The 19,850-nt window shown below is 35.0% G+C and overlaps 3 protein-coding genes across 10 annotated transcripts in view; 2 read left to right on the top strand and 1 right to left on the bottom strand.

The window, feature by feature from the left end:
- On the top strand, positions 1-3,566 carry LOC120782606 (ELMO domain-containing protein 2). The gene is made up of 3 exons (XM_040114970.1): positions 1-224; positions 923-2,929; positions 2,998-3,566. The coding sequence occupies exons 2-3, from the start codon at positions 2,402-2,404 to the stop codon at positions 3,427-3,429; spliced, it is 960 nt and encodes a 319-aa protein (XP_039970904.1). The 5' UTR covers positions 1-224; positions 923-2,401; the 3' UTR covers positions 3,430-3,566.
- Positions 3,567-3,846: 280 nt separating this feature from the next.
- On the bottom strand, positions 3,847-6,305 carry LOC120782603 (secernin-1). Its single transcript, XM_040114966.1, has 4 exons — positions 5,885-6,305; positions 5,573-5,760; positions 5,219-5,498; positions 3,847-5,145 (listed from the first exon to the last, which is right to left on the bottom strand). The coding sequence occupies exons 1-4, from the start codon at positions 6,032-6,034 to the stop codon at positions 4,669-4,671; spliced, it is 1,095 nt and encodes a 364-aa protein (XP_039970900.1). The 5' UTR covers positions 6,035-6,305; the 3' UTR covers positions 3,847-4,668.
- A 162-nt stretch (positions 6,306-6,467) lies between these two features.
- Positions 6,468-19,850, top strand: part of LOC120782601 (serine-rich adhesin for platelets-like) — a 57,594-nt gene continuing 44,211 nt past the window's right edge. For 5 of the 8 annotated variants that reach the window (XM_040114963.1, XM_040114957.1, XM_040114962.1 and 2 more), the window contains exons 1-5: positions 6,468-6,842; positions 10,412-11,004; positions 11,076-11,272; positions 11,341-12,455; positions 12,525-12,612. In XM_040114963.1, coding sequence (XP_039970897.1) covers positions 10,650-11,004; positions 11,076-11,272; positions 11,341-12,455; positions 12,525-12,612 — 1,755 coding nt within the window. In that variant the 5' untranslated portion in view covers positions 6,468-6,842; positions 10,412-10,649. Of the gene's footprint in view, positions 6,862-6,966; positions 7,524-10,411; positions 11,005-11,075; positions 11,273-11,340; positions 12,456-12,524; positions 12,613-19,850 lie in introns of those variants that run through there. The other 3 variants (XM_040114959.1, XM_040114958.1, XM_040114960.1) reach the window with 3 other exon arrangements.

Raw genomic sequence — 19,850 nt, 5'->3', positions numbered from 1 at the left:
TTTGTAGCTACAAATTCAAATGTATCCTTATTTAAATCAGTACAGTTCAATTTAATCAAATTTATCAACGAGTTCCAAATAAACCAACAATCACAAAGCAGTGCGTTTGCCAATTTAATACTCAAGAAAAACTCTGCAACACTTGGTTATTGCCCTAGCAGCGCCTAGTGTAATAATTTCAATTTAAAGGAACAAAAAATCGTGCTTGAATCTATTTAATACTCGTAAGTGAGAAAAGTCGGACTATCCTTGTGTTTATAATACAATTTCCGTCAAAATAATAGTAGTTGTCATTGTGCGGTATTTCTTCAAGGGCATAGGATAACATAATTTCCTGCATAATTCAAACATATGTGGGACGATCTATTGTTTTCTTAATCCAATATATCGGTCCAACACCATAAAATGAAATACATGCCCCAATCATAATACTGGACCTGTTTAACCGTTTTGGTAGAGTATTTTGGATTATACTCAGAGTTGGTTGGTCGCCTTACGTATTGACGAGATGTTCTTGCCCCGTATAGCATGATTTTGGGTTCATCTGTCCATAAAATGTTTCTCCTTTTCGCTAGGGGACAATAGAAGTGGTCAAACTTCAGCCGTTGAGCCACATGTTTTGTTTTTGATAACAGGTGCACTTTTCTTGGGCTTTGAGCTTCTACATCACAATCTCGCAAACATCAACGAACTGTTTCTACACTTGCCTCCAGACTCAGTTCTTCTTTAATTTCCGTTGCAGGTGAAAATGGTTCTGCTTTGAGAATCTTACTAGCCGCATAGCTTCCTTCTTAGTTATTGTTGGAAGAAGGCCACGTGTTTCAGAATTCGGTTTGTATTTTAAGGCATTTCGAATCATCGTCGGTGAACAACTTCTTTATACCTTTTACCTTTTGAAATATTTTTTTTTTTATAATTTCAGTGTATCTATATAACAGTATTTTAAGAAGATTGTCAAACAAAAAAGGCAACATAAAGAAGTTATAAACACTAACCTATTTGCCACAGTAGCACTACTATTATTTTGACCGCAACTGTAAGGGTGCGAAAGAAAATTGCGTTTGGAAAAATGAGTGTAAATCTCCAAATCGAGAAACTGGGGGAAAACAACTATGACGTATGGTCTTTGTATGTGCGAAGTGTTCTCATAACGACAGATCTATGGAACGTCGTATGCGGAAAATATGTAAAGGCAGAAAATGCCACCCCAGAAGAAGCGAAAAAATGGGAAACTGTTGACCAGAAAGCGTTAGCATGTTTAATTTTAAACATTACACCAACGCAGTTGATGCACATAAAGTCCTGCACAACCGCTGCAGAGGCATGGACAAAGTTGCGGGACATTCATTTACCAGTAAGTCCAGTTAAGAAGGTACAGCACTATCAAAAATTGTTACGTTTAAACATGCAGCATGGCGAAAATGTAGTTGACTATGTGAATGAGTTTGTCGCAACAGTCGACAAATTAGCCGAATTAGAAATTCAAATCGGGGACGAGCTACAAGTGGTAATGTTGCTTTCAGGCCTTCCCGATTCGTGGGAAAATTTTATTACCGCAATTGAAACGAGGGACAAACTACCAACATTCCATACAGTCAAAGCGAAAATTCTAGAAGAAGGGGCACGTAGGCAAGAAAAGGAACATCGCAAATGTACGCAAACGGTTTACGCAAAAGATGCTAATCATTATCAAATATCATCCCGAATAGGAGCTCCTAGAACATTTCCTTTGCCGAATATATTAGAGGTTTAGTCAGACAGACAGAAAACGGAAAGAAGTTATTCAGGGCCTACTATTTGGATGATCAGTGATCACTAATACACCTATTTGTGATACAAGAAGTATTAAATTACATAGCATGTAACATATAATTGCAACAGAGTATAAATATCCGATAATAAATGTACCCTGAAAATTAACTATCAGTTATATAACTTGTATTTACCCAACACCTCTGGAGTCTCGTTATACATAATGTCTAGACATTATATACATACATATATGGTGTAAATCACTTATTTTCTGAACTATATCGTATGGCAACGTCATCATCAAGCTGATTTTGACATTTATATATTTTTATTTACATTTGCACTGTATACAAAAATAAATCATAATCGCATCACATCTTAAAATTGCACAGAAATCGACAAAGAAATAAAAGTAAGGGCCTGAAAGCTACGAACGCATAGTAATAATTATTAATCTACATACGTGGCTCCAGTGCAAATACCACATAAGAAGGGCAAAGCAGACAGTGCACAGTAATCGCTAGATCGATAGCAAAGTTTCCATGACAGCAGAGCCATAACACTGCCGTAGTTTTGCAGATTTTTTTTATAACAAAACAGCAAGCAAATTCACAAATAGATACACAACACCTACGCTTACGGCATAAAAATGTTTTTGTTCGACTGGATGCTGCAACGTATTTTGCCAGTGATCTTCCTTTATCTAAGGCCGTTCATTAAATGGTTTTTGCACACATTCACGAGACTATGTGAGCTGCAACGCATTGTATATGGTGCACAAGCCGGTGCAAGTCGCACACGTCAAGTTGAACGGTCGTTAATGCTATCACAAAATGTCGATATACAGCAATTACTGCGCGAATTGGATACTGCAGTAGAGACATGTAGTGAAGATGAACTACGCCAATTACCTGTACGCGCTGTTAGTGTAGTACAACGCGTAAAGCGCATAAAATCAAAAATCCATCCTGACTTTGCGCCTCTCTTTGGCACTTGTGTACTGCACATATGGAGTTATCGACATCTGCTACATCAGGTAGAACAGTTACGTGCAGAGCCATACGATGCAAATAACTTGGATCACGAACAGAAGTTATTAGAATTGTGGAACCGTTTGATGCCAGAAGAACCACTCGAAGGACGCATCACAAAGCAATGGCAGGATATTGGCTTTCAGGTATGTAAATATATTTTTATAAACTGAACATAAAATGAAAGTAAATGTATGTACATATATAATCACAGGGTGACGATCCCAAAACGGACTTTCGTGGTATGGGTGTACTTGGTTTGGAAAATCTTCTCTTCTTCTCACGTGAATACCGTGACGCAGCACATCACGTCCTGTTACATTCGAAACATCCTGTATATGGTTATACATTCGCCATAGTGGGTATTAATCTCACCGCGATGGCATATCGCTTGCTCAAGTCTGGTGATGCTAAAGTACATTTCTATAATGTGGCGAATTCACTTAATCAGGCCTGCTCGCTTATACATTTTCATAAATTTTACTGCTATTTACTTTTCGAATTCGACCGGTTCTGGTTAGAATCGGAACCAACGAATATAATGGATTTCCGTGAAATATATCAACGCTTTGAAATATTAATCATGGAAGCTTTACATAATGACAAAACACTATTCAAAACGAATCTCGTAGTGGAGGATGTTTAAAAGGTGAGACAACAACGTTTTAGCTAATAACTATATAAAATCTACAATGTACAATTTAAAAGAATGTATGTAAAAATAAGTAAAATTCTAGCACTATTAATTAAATATAATTGAATAAATGTTTAAATGCAATATTATGCAGCTTTTCACTGTTGTGAAGCAGTTTATTTTCCTTTTCTACTGATTATTATCAAAAGCATAATTAACAAACTGTTAAAAAATCTTTACCATATAAAAAAGAATTATGAAGTGTGTTTAAATTTCTAAAGGTGCCAAAAAATTGAGTAATTTCAATTTGTATTCCTTGAAATAATAGTAGTTTTTTTTTGTTTATTTTGCTATTTAGCTTTATTTCAATTGCAATCGTTATTATTCACCATATTAGTGCGGAGCGCAGCGATAAATAAATTCAATAAATCTAAATATTTGTATGAGCTTCATTGTTTTATCGATTTATGTGTATAAAGTTTTTTTATTCATAATCGTATCCATGCAATTATGTGTTTATATGTGTATGCGTGTAAATATATGTATGTATGTAAATGGGTATGGAATTTAAATATCGCGTTTCTATAAATGTTATATTTACTGTTACACAAAATTGTCCCTTCAATGATAATTGAGCTTAATCATAGCATGCATTACAATTTTTATATACTCTCGCTATACTTCGTCAAAAAGTTTCGTAGCAAGCTTATCGTGCAGAGTGTTAAGTGCCTCATTGTTCTTATAAATACACATTTATATGAATAAAGTGGAATAATACTTATAAAATGAATGTATGCAAGCATTTTTTGTGTTTTGCATATAATCACAAAACTAAAAGCTATTCAAATTATATGCAATAAAACTATAATTTTAACATAAGAAGTCGCGGCTTTTACAGTATTGTTCTTAAGAGATTTAATCTTAAAACAATAGTCAAAGAAATCGTTAATATTTATCTTATTACATGAATAATGTACCTATATATAAGTGTTTAATAAAATAGTCATTGAAAGATCACAAATTTCAGCTTAAAATTATGAATGACGAACAAAAAAAATATCGTAAAAAACAAATAAATTAAATTCGTATAAAAATTACAAAAAAAATATCACTTAAGAAATGCATATTCGTTAAAACAGAAAACCCGTTATTCCAAAAGGCTAGTAAATGTCTTCAGCTTATATTTTACGAAATACTATGAACGTTTATGTTTGCTCTTCTTGCTCTCCGAGAAATCCTAAGTTCTACCGCTTAACGATAGAACTTCACCTCAGCTTCCACACAGTCTTTCATTAGTTCATCCAACTCCTCGTCAGCAGTTGGATGTTCCGCTAAATACGCGTTTAATTCGTCAACACAAGCAGCCTCCAGAGCTTTCAAATCTTCTACAGCATTCGGTTTGCGTTGAGCATGAAGCTTATGCAAGAGTGTGTGTGTGTTATCAGGTGGCACTTTGGTGAGTGGTGAAATTTTGGGATTAGGTGCAAAGACGAATGGTTTAAAGACTGATTCACTTGCATTAGGTGTCGCCGTAAACCAATGACATGAAATTCCATTTGTAAGCACAGAGACACTGGCTGAACGTGACGTTGCGCTATCGGCCGCCGAACGTAGTGTATCAAACATGCTAGTCAAAGTGTAGCTACCGTCTCCTTTAGGTTCTTCACCACTCCATTCAGCTTCCGCGGTTTCAGCTGCATCAAAACAGCTGGCAAAATTTAAATCACCCTACAATTTGCAAGCAGAAAGATAAAAAATATATAAGAAATATTTTGAAAAAAAAAAAATAAAAATGATTTACTTCGCCATCCCAGAGCCCCAGCGATTTGAGAGCATCACCTAAATCGTCAGTTGATTTATCAATCGCAGTTTTAACGCTGAGTCCTTTATTTGTTAAACGGAGGAATCCATCAGCAACCTGATGTGCAGCCCATAACTTTGCACCGCTGCTCACTAACCATACTTCTTTAGTATCACAGACCACAAAACTGAATTTTGCATTGTCGGACCCATGGTTAGCTACTAAATTACCAATGCGTTCCACTGCGTCAACAGCGGTTTTAGCGATAGCCAAAGTCAAACTATAAATTTATGAAGAAATACAAAAAAAAAATTTTAAAAAAATTATAAAAATATCATTGAAAAAATAACTCACCGTACAATATCAGTTGATCTAAGGGTATCACTATCGTTAGCTGGCTCCTCCGCTGACCAGGAAACAGCAATGCAAACATTATGGTCGTTAGCACCCACGTCACCACCCCAAATGCCGGTTTGAGTCTTTTGCAATATCATACGTAATATTTCACCATTCGCTTTAACCACATCTGCACCACCATCGGGCTAAGCAAATTGAAGGATGTGAAAAATGAAAATGCCACGTCATAGTATAGTGATCAAATTCACCAAAGATTACTCATCCAAGCAATCTTCAGTTAGATACAGACAATAGACGACATCCGCTTACCTTCCCCTCAAGTGCGAAATTGGCGTTGTAATATTGAACCTCTTGTGCTTCTGTTAATGCATCGGCATCTAAAGCATTTCGACCGAAGATTATAGTATTTTCAGCTGTATTTGGAGATTGTATGATAAAACAATCACCAGTTGCAGACATATCGAAAATTTTACACAATTCCAAAAGCAAAGCAAGTTATCAACTTTCAATTGATTTTTCGCACTGGCTGCTCTTGCCAAGTATTACTTTGATTTCAATTATAGATATTATAAGATCTTTGAAATATAATGGCACACACACGAATAATGGCCTATTTACAATTATTGGATAAGATTTTCAAATTTTATCGCAAATTTTTAATATACTGCAATAATATTGGCAAATTAGAAAATTTTTCAATGGTGTGCAAATACCGGCCACGGGTGGAATGTGAAAGCGAAGAGATATGTGTTACCAGCTTCTTTTAAGAAATAAAAACAAAGAATATGCCTGAAAATGTCATTTTAAAATATCTCTGTAAAGAGTGGCAGCACCTTTTCAGTTTCTCTTGTTCTCCTTCATTATGATAGAAAAGATGGTGTAGTGATCGCTTAAAAAACAATATATTTTGCTAATAATCTACACTTTAAGTGTAGAAAAAGTTTTCGACGTATAATTTAAGTGCTACGCTTGTCAAATTTTATCAAAAGTGTAAAGATTTTCAACTCCTTAAACCCCAAATACCGTCTTAAATATTTGTGCATTCGCGACGTATCTATCAACGAGGTGTGTTCAGTGTTGGCGCGTGTAAAATTTTTCTGCGGGAAAGGCCGTGTGGGATACGGACATTATTGCCATCCCTTTTGCTCATTTCATTAGTCCAATCAGAAAATGTATGGTTGGAAGAGCGTGCCAGGTGGATTATTTCAGCGAATAATGGCTAAAGCAAAAGGATAAATGTTTGAGAAGGGGAAATCGAAATGTGTGTGTAAGTAAATACTGAGATGGTAATGTAGTTCTTGTTTTTGTGGGCATTTCTAGTCGCTTTTGTTGGAATATCTTTTCGCATTCGTTTTGTGGTATTCGTCCGTCATGTAGTTGGTTCGTTTTTGCTGTATAGTTCATTGAAAAATTTAGTTCAAAGACAAAATAAAAAGAATTATAAGAAGTTTTTGTCAATAATTAACGCAAAATTATATATTATACAATGTCTGTGGTTCACAAATTGCGTTTATATCTGATGTGTACAAGTGGAGAAAAACATAAATTGAATTGTAACAAAACGCACTGAGGAGCAGAAAATCAATATTATCGCTCAAATAGAATAGAAAAATTTGCTGCATAGTTTTCGTTACCCAAAGGGCGCAGCACGATTGTCAAATTAATATCGGTTGTGATAATGAAAACATAAATAAAAGAAAAATGTGGTGCAATATTTAGAAAATATTTGTGTTCAACAATAATAATAGCATATCTATAAGAACTATTGAAAAAACAGTGCGCCAATGCGAGTTTTTTCGGCGCTCTGTTGGATTTTAATGGCTTTTGATACATGTTAGCACTTGCCGTGGCCGGTACATAACTTGATTGGCCTAAATAGAAACGTGTTCACTTGCTAAAAGAGTTTAAACAAAAGACTACAGGTGCCAAACAACTGAATGATGTTTAAGTAATGTTTAAGTCTGTCTACATTTAATACTTTAAGAAAAATCAATACTTAGTTCTCGTTAAAATTCGTGCTCTATTCGAATTTCTATGTGTACATACATACACGTATCTTTTGTGTATACTTTGCCAGAAAATATGTACTTGGTTTATTTGACAATCCAAAAAGTTTGTACGTGTGTACAACATTTCGATGCCTCTCTTGCTATAGTCTAAAACTTCATATACATTCATCCCGCTAAACAGGATCCCTGCATTAAATATGGAACACTTCCACCTTCAAACCCTTAAAACCACCCCCAGTGACACCAATTTAGAACGTTCAATGTTTATAAAAATCTCTTGATTTTGGCTTATATATTTTGTGTTCAATATGGTATTTCGACTTCCTTTATTTAAAAAGTAGTGAAATATATACTTACATAATATTAAATAAAAAAGTTTACTATAATATATTTTTATGATGGAGGGTATATCTTTTTGATATATCAAACAGTTGTCCCATTTTACAGTAATGTTTATATCGGTTTTAAGTTTAGTGTATTACAATTTTTTTGTAAGGAATAGTTTGCTGTTACGATACAAAGTGTATGGAAATCTTAACCTCTCACTGGGTGGAGGGTACATACATACATACACATGTATGCATTTTTGCTTGTAAACATCCTTACGCATGTTTTCACAGCCACCCTGTAACAAACTACAACCAACCCAGATTTATGACCTAAATTCCTCAATTCCCTCGCCGTCATTCCAATAGCCACCCACTATTCTGTATGTACCTATGTACATACATATATGAATTTAAATGTTGATGCTGCAATTGCTATATTTTATCTCTAGTAACGCCATCTTTCTCTTTTGAAAATAAGGAACTGTTTTGATATCTTTATGTGAAAATATGTGGTTGTTCCGTAACTTATAATTTTTACGAAAATATTTTTCAAACTCAATTACTTTATTACCTACTCAGACCTTCCCCTAATGTTTGTCAGAACTCATCGTGTTTTAATAATATTTTCATTTTCTTAAACTCTATAAAGTTTCCTGTGCTTTCAAAGACTGGAAATGGATTGTTGGCTACTATTATTGTAATTGCATCGTTGTGTTGAGGTTATTCCTTTTACTGATTCTTCACTTTAAAATTATTTAATAAATTATGATATTGAAATTCTTTCACACCTACCTTGTTATCAATTGCATTTCTAAAAATCGAAATATTCATACAAAGTTAGTCAATACTTGTATAATTTATGAATTTTTCCTATAGGCAAACTTTATTTAATATTTAAAAAATGTTGAATAGGGAAATAAGAGCGCTGGTCCAATTTATATTCAATAACAACGCATCATTTGTAAACAAAAAGATTTGAGAAATAATCACACTTTATCACTCTTATGCATTGCTGCTATTTATATTTTGAATTCATTTGTAGCGTTGAGAGAATTTTTGGCTGTCAAAAATTTTCTTCGTGATATTCGGAAAAGTTCGTTCACCTCTTTGTTCACACACAATCTTTCACTACTTCACGCGTTTGCCGTTGTTGTTGGTAATGTTGGAAGTTTACATTGTTGTTTTGTTGCTGCTCTTTTAAAGTTTTTCACCTTACTAACGCCTATTAAAGCAATGGATACGTAATTTATCCAGCCATTCCATGTTTTCTAATTCTTTCAATGTAGTTGTTGTTGTAGCGGCATAAAACATTCCTGCAGGAATTTCGAGTCATGCTGCCGAGTTGACAGTTCTTGACCGGATAAAAGTTTGAGTCCATTCCGGTTACTTAGACCCCACTGTAGATGTGGTCATTGTGGTCGGTTCTAAAACTTTACTTTATGACTTGAATGTTGATTAACGTACATAAATTTGAAGTATTTTATGTATGGGGATGAAATTTGGCTGAAAATGCCGTGATAGCTTTTAAAACTGAGGATAAACAATTTCTGTTATAAGAAAGTAAATTATTTGTATTGATCATAAAATTATGTGTAATCACGTTTTTTCGCTGGTTTTATAGCTATGTTACAACCACTTTACAATCGTGTTGAACATTATTTATAGAACTTGTTGCTTATGCTGCCTTAGTGGCTGTCGGCCCAATTCACCTTGACATTGATATTGCGAATTCATCCGCTTCGTCGCCACTACCATCGCCAGCTGTTTCTCCCGCCAACGCATTGTTGCTCACATTCGCAGCATTTTGCCATTCGTTTGCCTTTGTTATTATGTACATTTAAGTGAATGAAAATATATAAATAAATATACCGAAACTGGTCGTGTACATTTTACAATGACGTCTGAAATCAAAACAAACTACGAACACAATGTTGTTGTTGCTTAAAAAAATAATATATTTATGAATAAACAGTGGGAGCGGTAAAATTTTTTAAGTTTTGTATTTTGTGAAGTTGTCAAATTTTGTTGACAATGTATACCCATTATAAATAAAAAAGTGTCCATACCAGCACTTGCTTTTGATTGCATTGTTTGTATGGCAGTTACATATGTACATACATATGTATATGCTATATAGTAGTGAGCAGTTTCTTGGGTAGAAAATGGCGTATGCAAATCATATATCAATATCTCAAAACCTGAGGAACTAGTTCGCATACATACAGAGGGACGGACAGAAGGACGAGACTAAATCGACTCAGCGCCGACGTTTCCATCTGGATGTCACAAACTTCGTGGCAAATTTAATATATTCTGTTCAGTGTATAATTATTGCTATGAATAATAATCACAACGTACAGTTTAGATATCTCTTCTTCTCAATTATGTGTTTATATAGAAGTTGTAACTATAATATAGCATTAGTGGTATAATTTTAGTTTTTTTTATTAAGATGTCTAATTAAACTATACTTCTTCTTCTTCTTCTGTCATTACTAGTGAATTTGGTTACCGCTGCATTATCTCTTAAATGCATCGCTAAAACATTATAGTGGAAGGGGCAATTCCTCGGAGAAGTGTCAAAACTGCACACCAAACGACTTATTTATTTTTTAAATTTATATACAAGTTTTAACTGTTATGAGGTACACAGGCTAACCTACAATAATTGATTTGTCATCATTGTTGGTTGCGGTGAAGTACGGGTGAGCGCTTGCATAAATCGTAACTAACCAGTATGAAGGAGATGGTCGGCGGATGTTGTGTTTGTTCGGATGAGCGTGGATGGCCCGAAAATCCGCTCGTCTATTGTGATGGTCAGAATTGTACTGTTGCCGTGCATCAAGCTTGTTATGGAATTGTAACTGTCCCAACGGGACCATGGTATTGTCGCAAATGCGAATCTCAAGAACGTTCAGCTCGTGTGCGTTGTGAATTATGTCCATCACGTGATGGAGCACTTAAGAAAACCGATAATCAAGGATGGGCACATGTGGTATGCGCTCTATACATACCGGAGGTACGTTTCGGTAATGTCACCACAATGGAACCGATTATTTTGCAGTTGATTCCACAGGAGCGTTATGCAAAAAGTAAGTTTTAATTGTATTACCCGAACAAAATCATAATAATATTACAAAAATTTCTTTTTTTTTTACTGCAGCTTGTTATATTTGCCAGGAGTCAGGCAAACCCAATCGCGCCACCGTCGGTGCCTGCATGCAGTGCAATAAATCGAATTGCAAACAGCAATTTCATGTAACATGCGCACAAAGCTTAGGCTTATTGTGCGAGGAGGCTGGCAACTATTTGGACAATGTCAAATATTGTGGCTATTGCCAACACCATTACGGAAAATTGGTTAGCTGAATGCTTAACATTTTTCTTTAGAGAATTTTCAAGTAAATACTATTTCTATCATTTTACAGAAGAAGGGTGGCAATGTTAAGACCATACCGCCCTATAAACCCATAACACACGATACGTCGTCTGACTCGAGTTTGTCACCCGAAAAGGAGCTCGATTCCGGTATGAATGCGACTGCCTCATCAACTTCGGCGACAAGCATCAAAATTACCACTAATATAAATACTGCGTCTACCACGAAACAGCGTAAATCATCCACCGCCTCCAAACAATCAAACTCATCATCGTCGTCATCTAGTGCTGCTGCAGCAGCTGCCTCTTCAAGCGGGTTTGCTAGCAGCCTACACGGCAGCAATTTCTCAAATTCCAACACTGGGTCTGGTAATATTAATCTAGGGGGCGTTGGTGTTGGTTCAAGTGGTTCTAATAACACTGGCAACATATCAGCCAATAACTCGTCCATTGGTAGTGGCAATTCGTTGAGTGGAGGAGCGGGCGCAAGTTCCACAACGAATCTGAAAAATTCTTCGAACAGTTCGGGCAGCTATAAAGAAAAGGATAAACATAGTAAAAATGTCAATAAAACATCAAGTTCGAGCAAAGAGAAAGATGGCTCTTCATCGTCGTCATCATCGCGCGATTCCCGTGAGAAATCATCCAAATCGTCTAAAAACAAAGAGTTCTCCAATAATAATCCAATGAGTGGCGTATCCATGAATAGTTCAAATGCCACATCAGCTAGTACAGCGCTTAATATGAGTAGTTCCATGCATGATAGCCATAGTCATGGTGGCAACCTGTCCACTCAAAGTGCAGCACAAAATCTTACAACTACATCGACAGCCTTGAGCATGAGCGCTAGTGGCAATTCAAATAGTAGCAACAGTGGCAGCAAAGAGGCAACCAAGTCGTCTGGTACTTCGAACACAGTTGGAAATAGTGGTTTTGGTGGCAATAACAACGCGGCGGACCTGCATGCCAGCAGCACTGATAACAGTAACTTTGGCGGCGGCACGCATATGGACACTGCCACAAGTGTGGGTAGCATAAACGTGAACTCTGCAAATGGTGGTGGCGGTATGACAAGTGCTGGTGGCAAAAGCTCAGGTAGTTCAGTAGCGAAGAAGCGAAAAGCCGATTCAAAATCAAATAATAGCCTAGGAGACGACATAAATAGGTGCGTAACTATAGTGTTAATGAAAATGCACATTTTTTTATAAAATTTCTTGTTTGTTTCTCATTTCAGCCCATTTAGAGATATGATTAAAGACGTCAGTGTTACGTTAACGCCATTAACGGATTTTGAAAAGGAAATCGAAAAGAGTGCGAAAAAGGTAAGTCTCTGAATTACATTTAGAAGTTGTATAAGAAGTCTAATCATTAAACTGTAGTAATGCCAATCATTAAATTAAAAAATATGAATTAATTGAAATTCTGAAATTAAAACAAAAAAAAAACGAAAGCGCAATTCAGTAAGCAGTCTCTAGTCACTATTCGAGACATTTTGAATTAAAGTCTCAAGAAATTCTAGTGACTGTCACGAACTGTATTGCAAGATCGTTTCAAGTCACAAAAATTGTCTCTATTTGAAAGTCTCAAATTTAAAGACTTATAACTGTCACGATAGAGAATTTGGTATAAGTCTGATAAATGATTATATTGTGCTGGAAAACTAGCTTCGATCTGAATAACTATTTTAAAATTGTTGGCAGTTATGCTGGTAATACATATATCAAATTGCAGTTTAAATTCCCTGAGAACTTAAAATTGTTATTCTAAACTGCTTTTGTACTCTGAAATTGAAACAAATCAAAAATGTTAACAAACCCGTTACATTTTGTACAATATTTTAAATTAAATATTTTTAAATTTGCCAAAATGACAAAGATTTTGTTTATTTGGTTTTTTGTTTTTATTTGTGGATCAAATTTCACGACTACAAAATCAATAGTAAGCTAGTGGACTTTTATCTATGTATGTATATATTTCACGCAATACATTTTACAATACATTCGCTTTTTATACACTGAACAAGGTATCTTAAGTTTGCCACGAAGCCTGTAACATCCAGAAAGAAACGTCAGAAACTCTATAAAGCATAAATATGATCAGCGTGGCGAACTGAATCGATTTGGCCATGTCCGTCTGTCCGTATATACGTAAACTATTCCCTTGGTTAGATCCCTTAGAGAAAATGAAAATTTGCACACGTCCAGTTCTCCGAAGAAGCTACTGTTTCATCGGATTCTCAGATATCGTACCAACATAGCATATAGCTGCCATACAAACTTATCGATGTAAACCAAGTTCTTGTTAGAAAGAAAATTTATTTAACATGACATTTTTATCAAATTTTGCATAGATTTTTGTTCAAGGCAGCGTAACAATTGTTTATATCGGACCACTATAGCATGCAGCTGCCATGCAAACTGATCGTTCAAAATTCAGACCTTGTATGGAGAACTTTTTGTTTATCTTTACGAAGTTTGGCATAGATTTCAGCACAATCCCCGAATATATTGTTCATATCGGATTACTATATCATATATGTACTTATCTGCCGTTCAAACTGAGCGATTAACAATTAGGTTCTAGTAGGAAAATTTTTTTCCGAAGTATATTTTGCTTCGGTGCAACAGAAGTTTTTTTTTGTTGTTTGATCAATATTATGGCGAATATATTAATATTGAGTAGTCGAAAAAATCTTTTCGTATTTCTAAACAAACTTCAACTTATTTTTTTATATTTATACTAATAAATAAATAAACAAATATGTACCATTTTGGTCGACCACTTTTTCCATTTTTCTGCTAGAGACATTATTCCATAACTGTAAAACTTTCATCAGTGTAAATCAAAATTTCGAAATTTCCACGCTACACGCGGTACACGAGCTGATACAGCATCTTCTCCGAAAACTTCACAAATTTCATTGGTGGCGTGCGTGGCTCTCCCCTTTTTTATTCCAAAATTTCAATATTTAACGAATTTCTTCATTATTTTCACTAATTTTTGAACAGTTGTAACTTTTTTTCAACTTCCCCGAATTTAATTTTTTTTAAATGAAGCTTAAACTCTCACCTTTCCAACACTATATGATATGACACAATGTTATTGGTAGCACTGGATAGATACGACTGCAACGACATTTATTGAAAATATACCAAAATACTTTTTCGACTACCCAATATATTCGTTAATTTGATAGTTATATTACCAATTTCGAATCGAAATTTTCCCAATTCAGTTCAATTTGTCCAGCAATAAAATCAAATGAAAGTAATAAATTACAAGTGTGCGTTTAAAAATTATTTGAAACATTTATAAAAAGTCTTTGCCATTCTAACTGCCACGGCTAAGGAGTTGTTTATACAAAAAACCTGCTGCGAAAGGGGTTCAACAATTCCCATGCTGCTTCTGTCTATACAACCACAAACAGGCTATTAAATTTCCTGTGCATGCTGCACTGTGTTTATCCTTTATATGTTTTTTTTTTAATAAATGTACTCGTCTTTTAAATTATTGTTCCTCTAATGTTGAACAAACCATAAACGAAATTGCTATAATAAAATAAATGAAGCACAACTGTCAGGAGCCACAAATTGTAAAACATGTGCCCTTTCAAGCGACACACTTTTACGCTTTTATTCACCACATGTCTGTATGTGTGGTATGTACTATGCTATGTAGGAATGGGGCACGTAATAAATTACCACCTATCGATTTTCCATTACGACGTGCAATATTTTCTTATATATAATTTTTTTTTTTTTGCAATACTTCCGGGTTGAAGTAAACCCAAATAAGTTCACAGGCAGTGGCGGGCGGTAGATACGCGTTACACACATACAACCACACGCGCAAATGTATATTTATTGTTTTATGGCTGCGCAACAGTCGCGTGCAGGTTGCATTAGCACCCACCCCCTTTGACGTAATTTCAGTTTTATTTTTCTATTTTTGTTTTTCTGCTTTGGATTTCGCTTTACTTTTACGCATAAATAGCAAGCAACTTGTGCGTTGCGTTTTCGCTGCAACTTGCAGACTTAATTTGTGAACATTTCTTTTGCATGTGTTTATTCTCATTACGACTTCGTGGCTGTGCCGTATTATGAATTGAAAAATTAAATCAGTCGGAAGAATTGCCTTCATGCGCCTATGAAAAGGGGTGCGCTTTTAAAAACAATCCCTTCAAATACCATATTTCGGGGTGTTTGGAAATTATTCAAGTGTGTGTTTTCTTTTTTTGTGTTGAACAATGGTGTAGTGAGTTGTGCCTCTTTTGTTCTAGCAGCACAGGCGTCAATAACACCACGGCCTTTTCAAGTTAATGACTCTCGAACACTGTTGCTTGAGTCTAATGTTTGCACAGGCTTACTACTCACACTCCTTCAATTAGTCAATAATTCTATAATATTTGAACTATTAATGCATGGAATCGAAAATTAACGTTATGCTAATGTTGATTTTAATTAATTAAGTAAGTAAGCCAATATTAAGACGTCAAATTTAGACTCATAAATACAAATACAATACGAATATTTAACAAGCGAAAATGTTAACTTCGGACGCAACGCAACTAAAATACCATTCATAAACACAAAATATTCCTTACCATAACTTCATTTGAATACTATAATATTTGACGTAGTGATCCGATATGAACAATTTCTTTGGAGATTGTATAATTGCCTTAGGCAATAATAGTATACAGATAGATAGACGCACCATAGTACTAATTTTCTGTTATAAAAACTGTTGATATGATTTAAATCCAACTAATATATATTTTTATTATTTACTTCATGTCAAGTGATGTTGATAGCAGTAAAAATATTAGAAAAAAGCAATTCCTTAATAGTATTTCAAAAACAACTAACGTACATACAAAGATATTCAAATACAAATTTCAAAAATGCTGAGAACAAAAAAATAGAATTATAATATCTTACTAAAAATAATAATAATATTTTTTAAGAGAACTATGTAATTGAAAAAATTAATAATAAAATTTAAATTAAAATAATACAGATGCACATCTTCTAGACATAGACTGAATTAATTGAAATTCCAGACCTTTGGAACTTACTTCAGATTTTCGCCTTATTTTTCGGCTTAACAAGTTCCAGCTTTTCCTTAACGTTTTTCCATAAGTTTTCGATTGTATTCAGATCTATAAGATCCATAATATCAACATCAAGTTCTAAAAACCACTTTTTTGTAAGGCCCGAAGTATGTTTCGGGTCACTGTCTTCTTCGAATTGACAGGTTAAAAGCAAATGGGAATATGACTTCATCTAAAGTTTTAACTTATATGTAGCGATACATTTTTCTTTTATACAAAAAATAGGTCCGACACTACACCATGAGAAACAGCCTGAAATCATTATATGTATTACCGTCATGGGGTTTGAAGGACTTAGGTGTGCAGCGGACGCTAATTTCTATAGGTACTTTTTGGGTGTCGGACCCACGTGCAACCAACATTTTCTATCATAATAATTTTTATCAGGCCATAGGATGTTGAACCATTTTTTTTTTTTTTTTTTTCAATTATAGCGCCACCCCAATTAATGGGCAAATGCAAACTGCATACGATTCAGTTTAGTCGAAAAGGTCTTTTCGTATTTCTAATTAAAATTCAACTTATTTATATCTATAATGAACCAAATATGTATGTACCATTTTGGTCGACTACTTTTGCCCATTTTTCCGCTAGAGACATTATTTCGTCAGTGTAAAACTTTTCTGGTTTCTCGGCGCAAAACTGTGACAAGTAATTTTCACAGCGTTGTCCTAATGGAATGGATCGGTTCTGGCCGTTTTTTTTCGATTGCTTGCTTCTATCTCATCAGTTGTTGACGGTAAAATGTAGAATCAATCGTTCGATCAGGCTGGAGCAGCTCATAGTGGATGATTCCTTTCCAATCCCACCAAAAACTTGACCTTTCGAGGCGTCAATTCTGGCTTGCGACCATTTGCTTCAAGTTCCTTAGCGATATCATGGCTGCTTATGTGATGATCCTGGTCAAACTTTTTCATAATTTCATCGACTTTTTCAACGATAACCAGAGCGAGGTGCATCTTTCATTGTTGTGGTACACGAACTGATACATCATCGTCTCCGTAAACTTCACAAATTTCATTTGTGGCGTGCGTGGCATTCTTCCCTTTTTTTATACAAAAATTTCAAAATGTAGCGAATTTCTTCATTATTTTCACTCATTTTTGACCATATGCAACTTTTTTTTTTCAATTTTCCCAAATTTAATTTTTTTTGTTTAAATAAAATCTCACCTTTCCAAGACTATACATATATGATATAACACAATGTTATTGGTAGCACTGGAGATATACGACTACAACATCTATTAACAAAATACGAAAAGACTTTTTCGACTACCCAATATTACTCGGACAAGCTTGAAAACTTAGAACAATATTCTAGAGTTGTTGTAGAATTTAATAATACAATAAAAAAAGATAAATTTTTTAAAACCCCTTAACCCATGTATTCCTTAACTAAATTGGATAATTCAGAGAAATTTATTGGATCATGTGACCATTAATGAAATCAAATAGCGAAACCATATGTTTTTACAACTTATTGATGTTGAAAACTAAGCATGTCCTTTATTTGCCAACAATAAAAAATGTTTCGCAGCACTAAAGGTGGAAATGTCTATAGGGTCTATAGTGTAAAATGTTGCTTTTTATTAATTTCTACCATTTTAACGTGTCTACTTTAAATTTTCGCGGAATTATTTGTCTTCTCAACGTCTAAATTCATTTGACTGCTTAAAATAATGCCAACCTCGCTCACTGACTTACCTTCACAGGCTAATGGTAATTCGAAATTGTATAGTAAAAGTGTGTGGGAAAGCAATTCCACTTTTGTGCCACATACGCTGTTTGCTCTTGTTCTACTGGCTACCTGCTTTTGACAATGTTTTTCACATCTCCTGTGAAGGTCACTTGCAATTGTCCGCTCTTCTGCTCTCGGTCGCGTGTTAATTGCTTTTCTCTGAATGATCCGTTGAAAAATGCGATTTTCACAAGCCGCTGGCACAGCAACATTACGACGGAGTTCCTAAAATTGTGTTGTTGCTATTATTAGAATGGCTAAGTTTAAGTGACGTGTAGCCAATTGCTAGAAGGGAGTCGTCAGAAGCCCATCGAAAGGCACAAATTCACTTTAGTGGCAATAAAGACCGAACTAAAGAATCGTTGGCAGTGTTTGTTGACAGCACCCGCTGACTACAATGCGGAAATTGCTATGTGTTGTTGCTACGTTGCTTTCATCAGTCGTTACAAATGCCTTGGTTGTTGTCACGTGTTAGTCCGAACAACGTTTTATCTCACTTCCTTTATTTTAGCCACTTTTCGCATACCTAATCTGTACTTTATTACTTTCGAAATTTTTTTTTTCATTTTATTTATTTTTTTACGGCTAACTACGGCGAAGTCAACGCTGACAGTGGCACGATGAGCATGACGACCGCACGCTTGCAGTTTTGGCACTTTGTTTGTAACGAATCGCCAATTTAACATAGCTGTTAAAGGCAAAGCTAATGGCAAATATAACGTATCAATGCGCTTCGAAAATCATTCTAAGTGACTCGCCCAAATAGCTAAGTGTGACGAATCTGGTTATACTTATTATGCTTATATTGGTAATCTCAACGTTTCGCTTCGTCTCTTCAAGTGACTTGCTTCCCCTTCAGTGGTCGAGGGATTGTGAGGTTAGGGTGTAGCCCGTTTAAGGTAGTCATTTGTTATTTAATAGACTTGTCTTGACTTATTAGCTTGTTTAATAATCTTAAAAGCCGATAGCAAATGATAAGCGCTATTCATATGTACGTAATTGGGTTAGTTTGGAGTTTGGTGCAATTGATCTATTGAACCCTTGTTTGATGCGGCGCTTTATTGTTTTTCGTTTTCATAATTATTCTCTGGGATTATGTGATTTGCTACACTTTTAAAAAATTGCTTTTACTGATAATGCGAGAAACTGTTTGCTTTTTGTTTTATAAAAGCTTTAAATAAATCCCAAAAAGCTCTTAGAACTTTCCCTGAAATAACGATTATTTATGGCATAAAAATACGGAAGTCCTCTGGGTTCGTAGATACAATTATGTTGAAGTGAGGTAGCATTAGTGAAACTAAATACCGATATGATCTCTAAACTGTATCCGTTACCAAATTTTGAAAGAAATTAACTGGCAGAAACTTTTTTTTGAAAAAGAACCAAAGAAAGTGACTTTCTACACTTTTTGACTGCATCCGTTTATTGAAGCGACATGCATATTGTTTGATCTCTGTTGTTGTTCTAGCGAGTACCTAGTCCCCGTTAGAATGGTGAGGATTAGCTAAGTTGTTGTCAACGTCATCTAACGGAAGGCCAAGAAACGTTCTTTTACGATGGGGTCGGACCAAAGGGAAACGGTTGTTAGATGAGTGGGATTGGTAGGACATGCAAAGAGGTGGCCAGTGTCATGCGCAAACATATATATACTCATTGCACGCAGAACATATATTGGAAATGTCTATTCTGGAAAGGTACAGTATCCAG

Source organism: Bactrocera tryoni, chromosome 1, assembly GCF_016617805.1.
Source record: "Bactrocera tryoni isolate S06 chromosome 1, CSIRO_BtryS06_freeze2, whole genome shotgun sequence".
Lineage (NCBI taxonomy): Eukaryota > Metazoa > Arthropoda > Insecta > Diptera > Tephritidae > Bactrocera > Bactrocera tryoni.
Note: the sequence above shows the minus strand (reverse complement) of the source record. Positions and strands in the feature narration are given on the sequence as shown.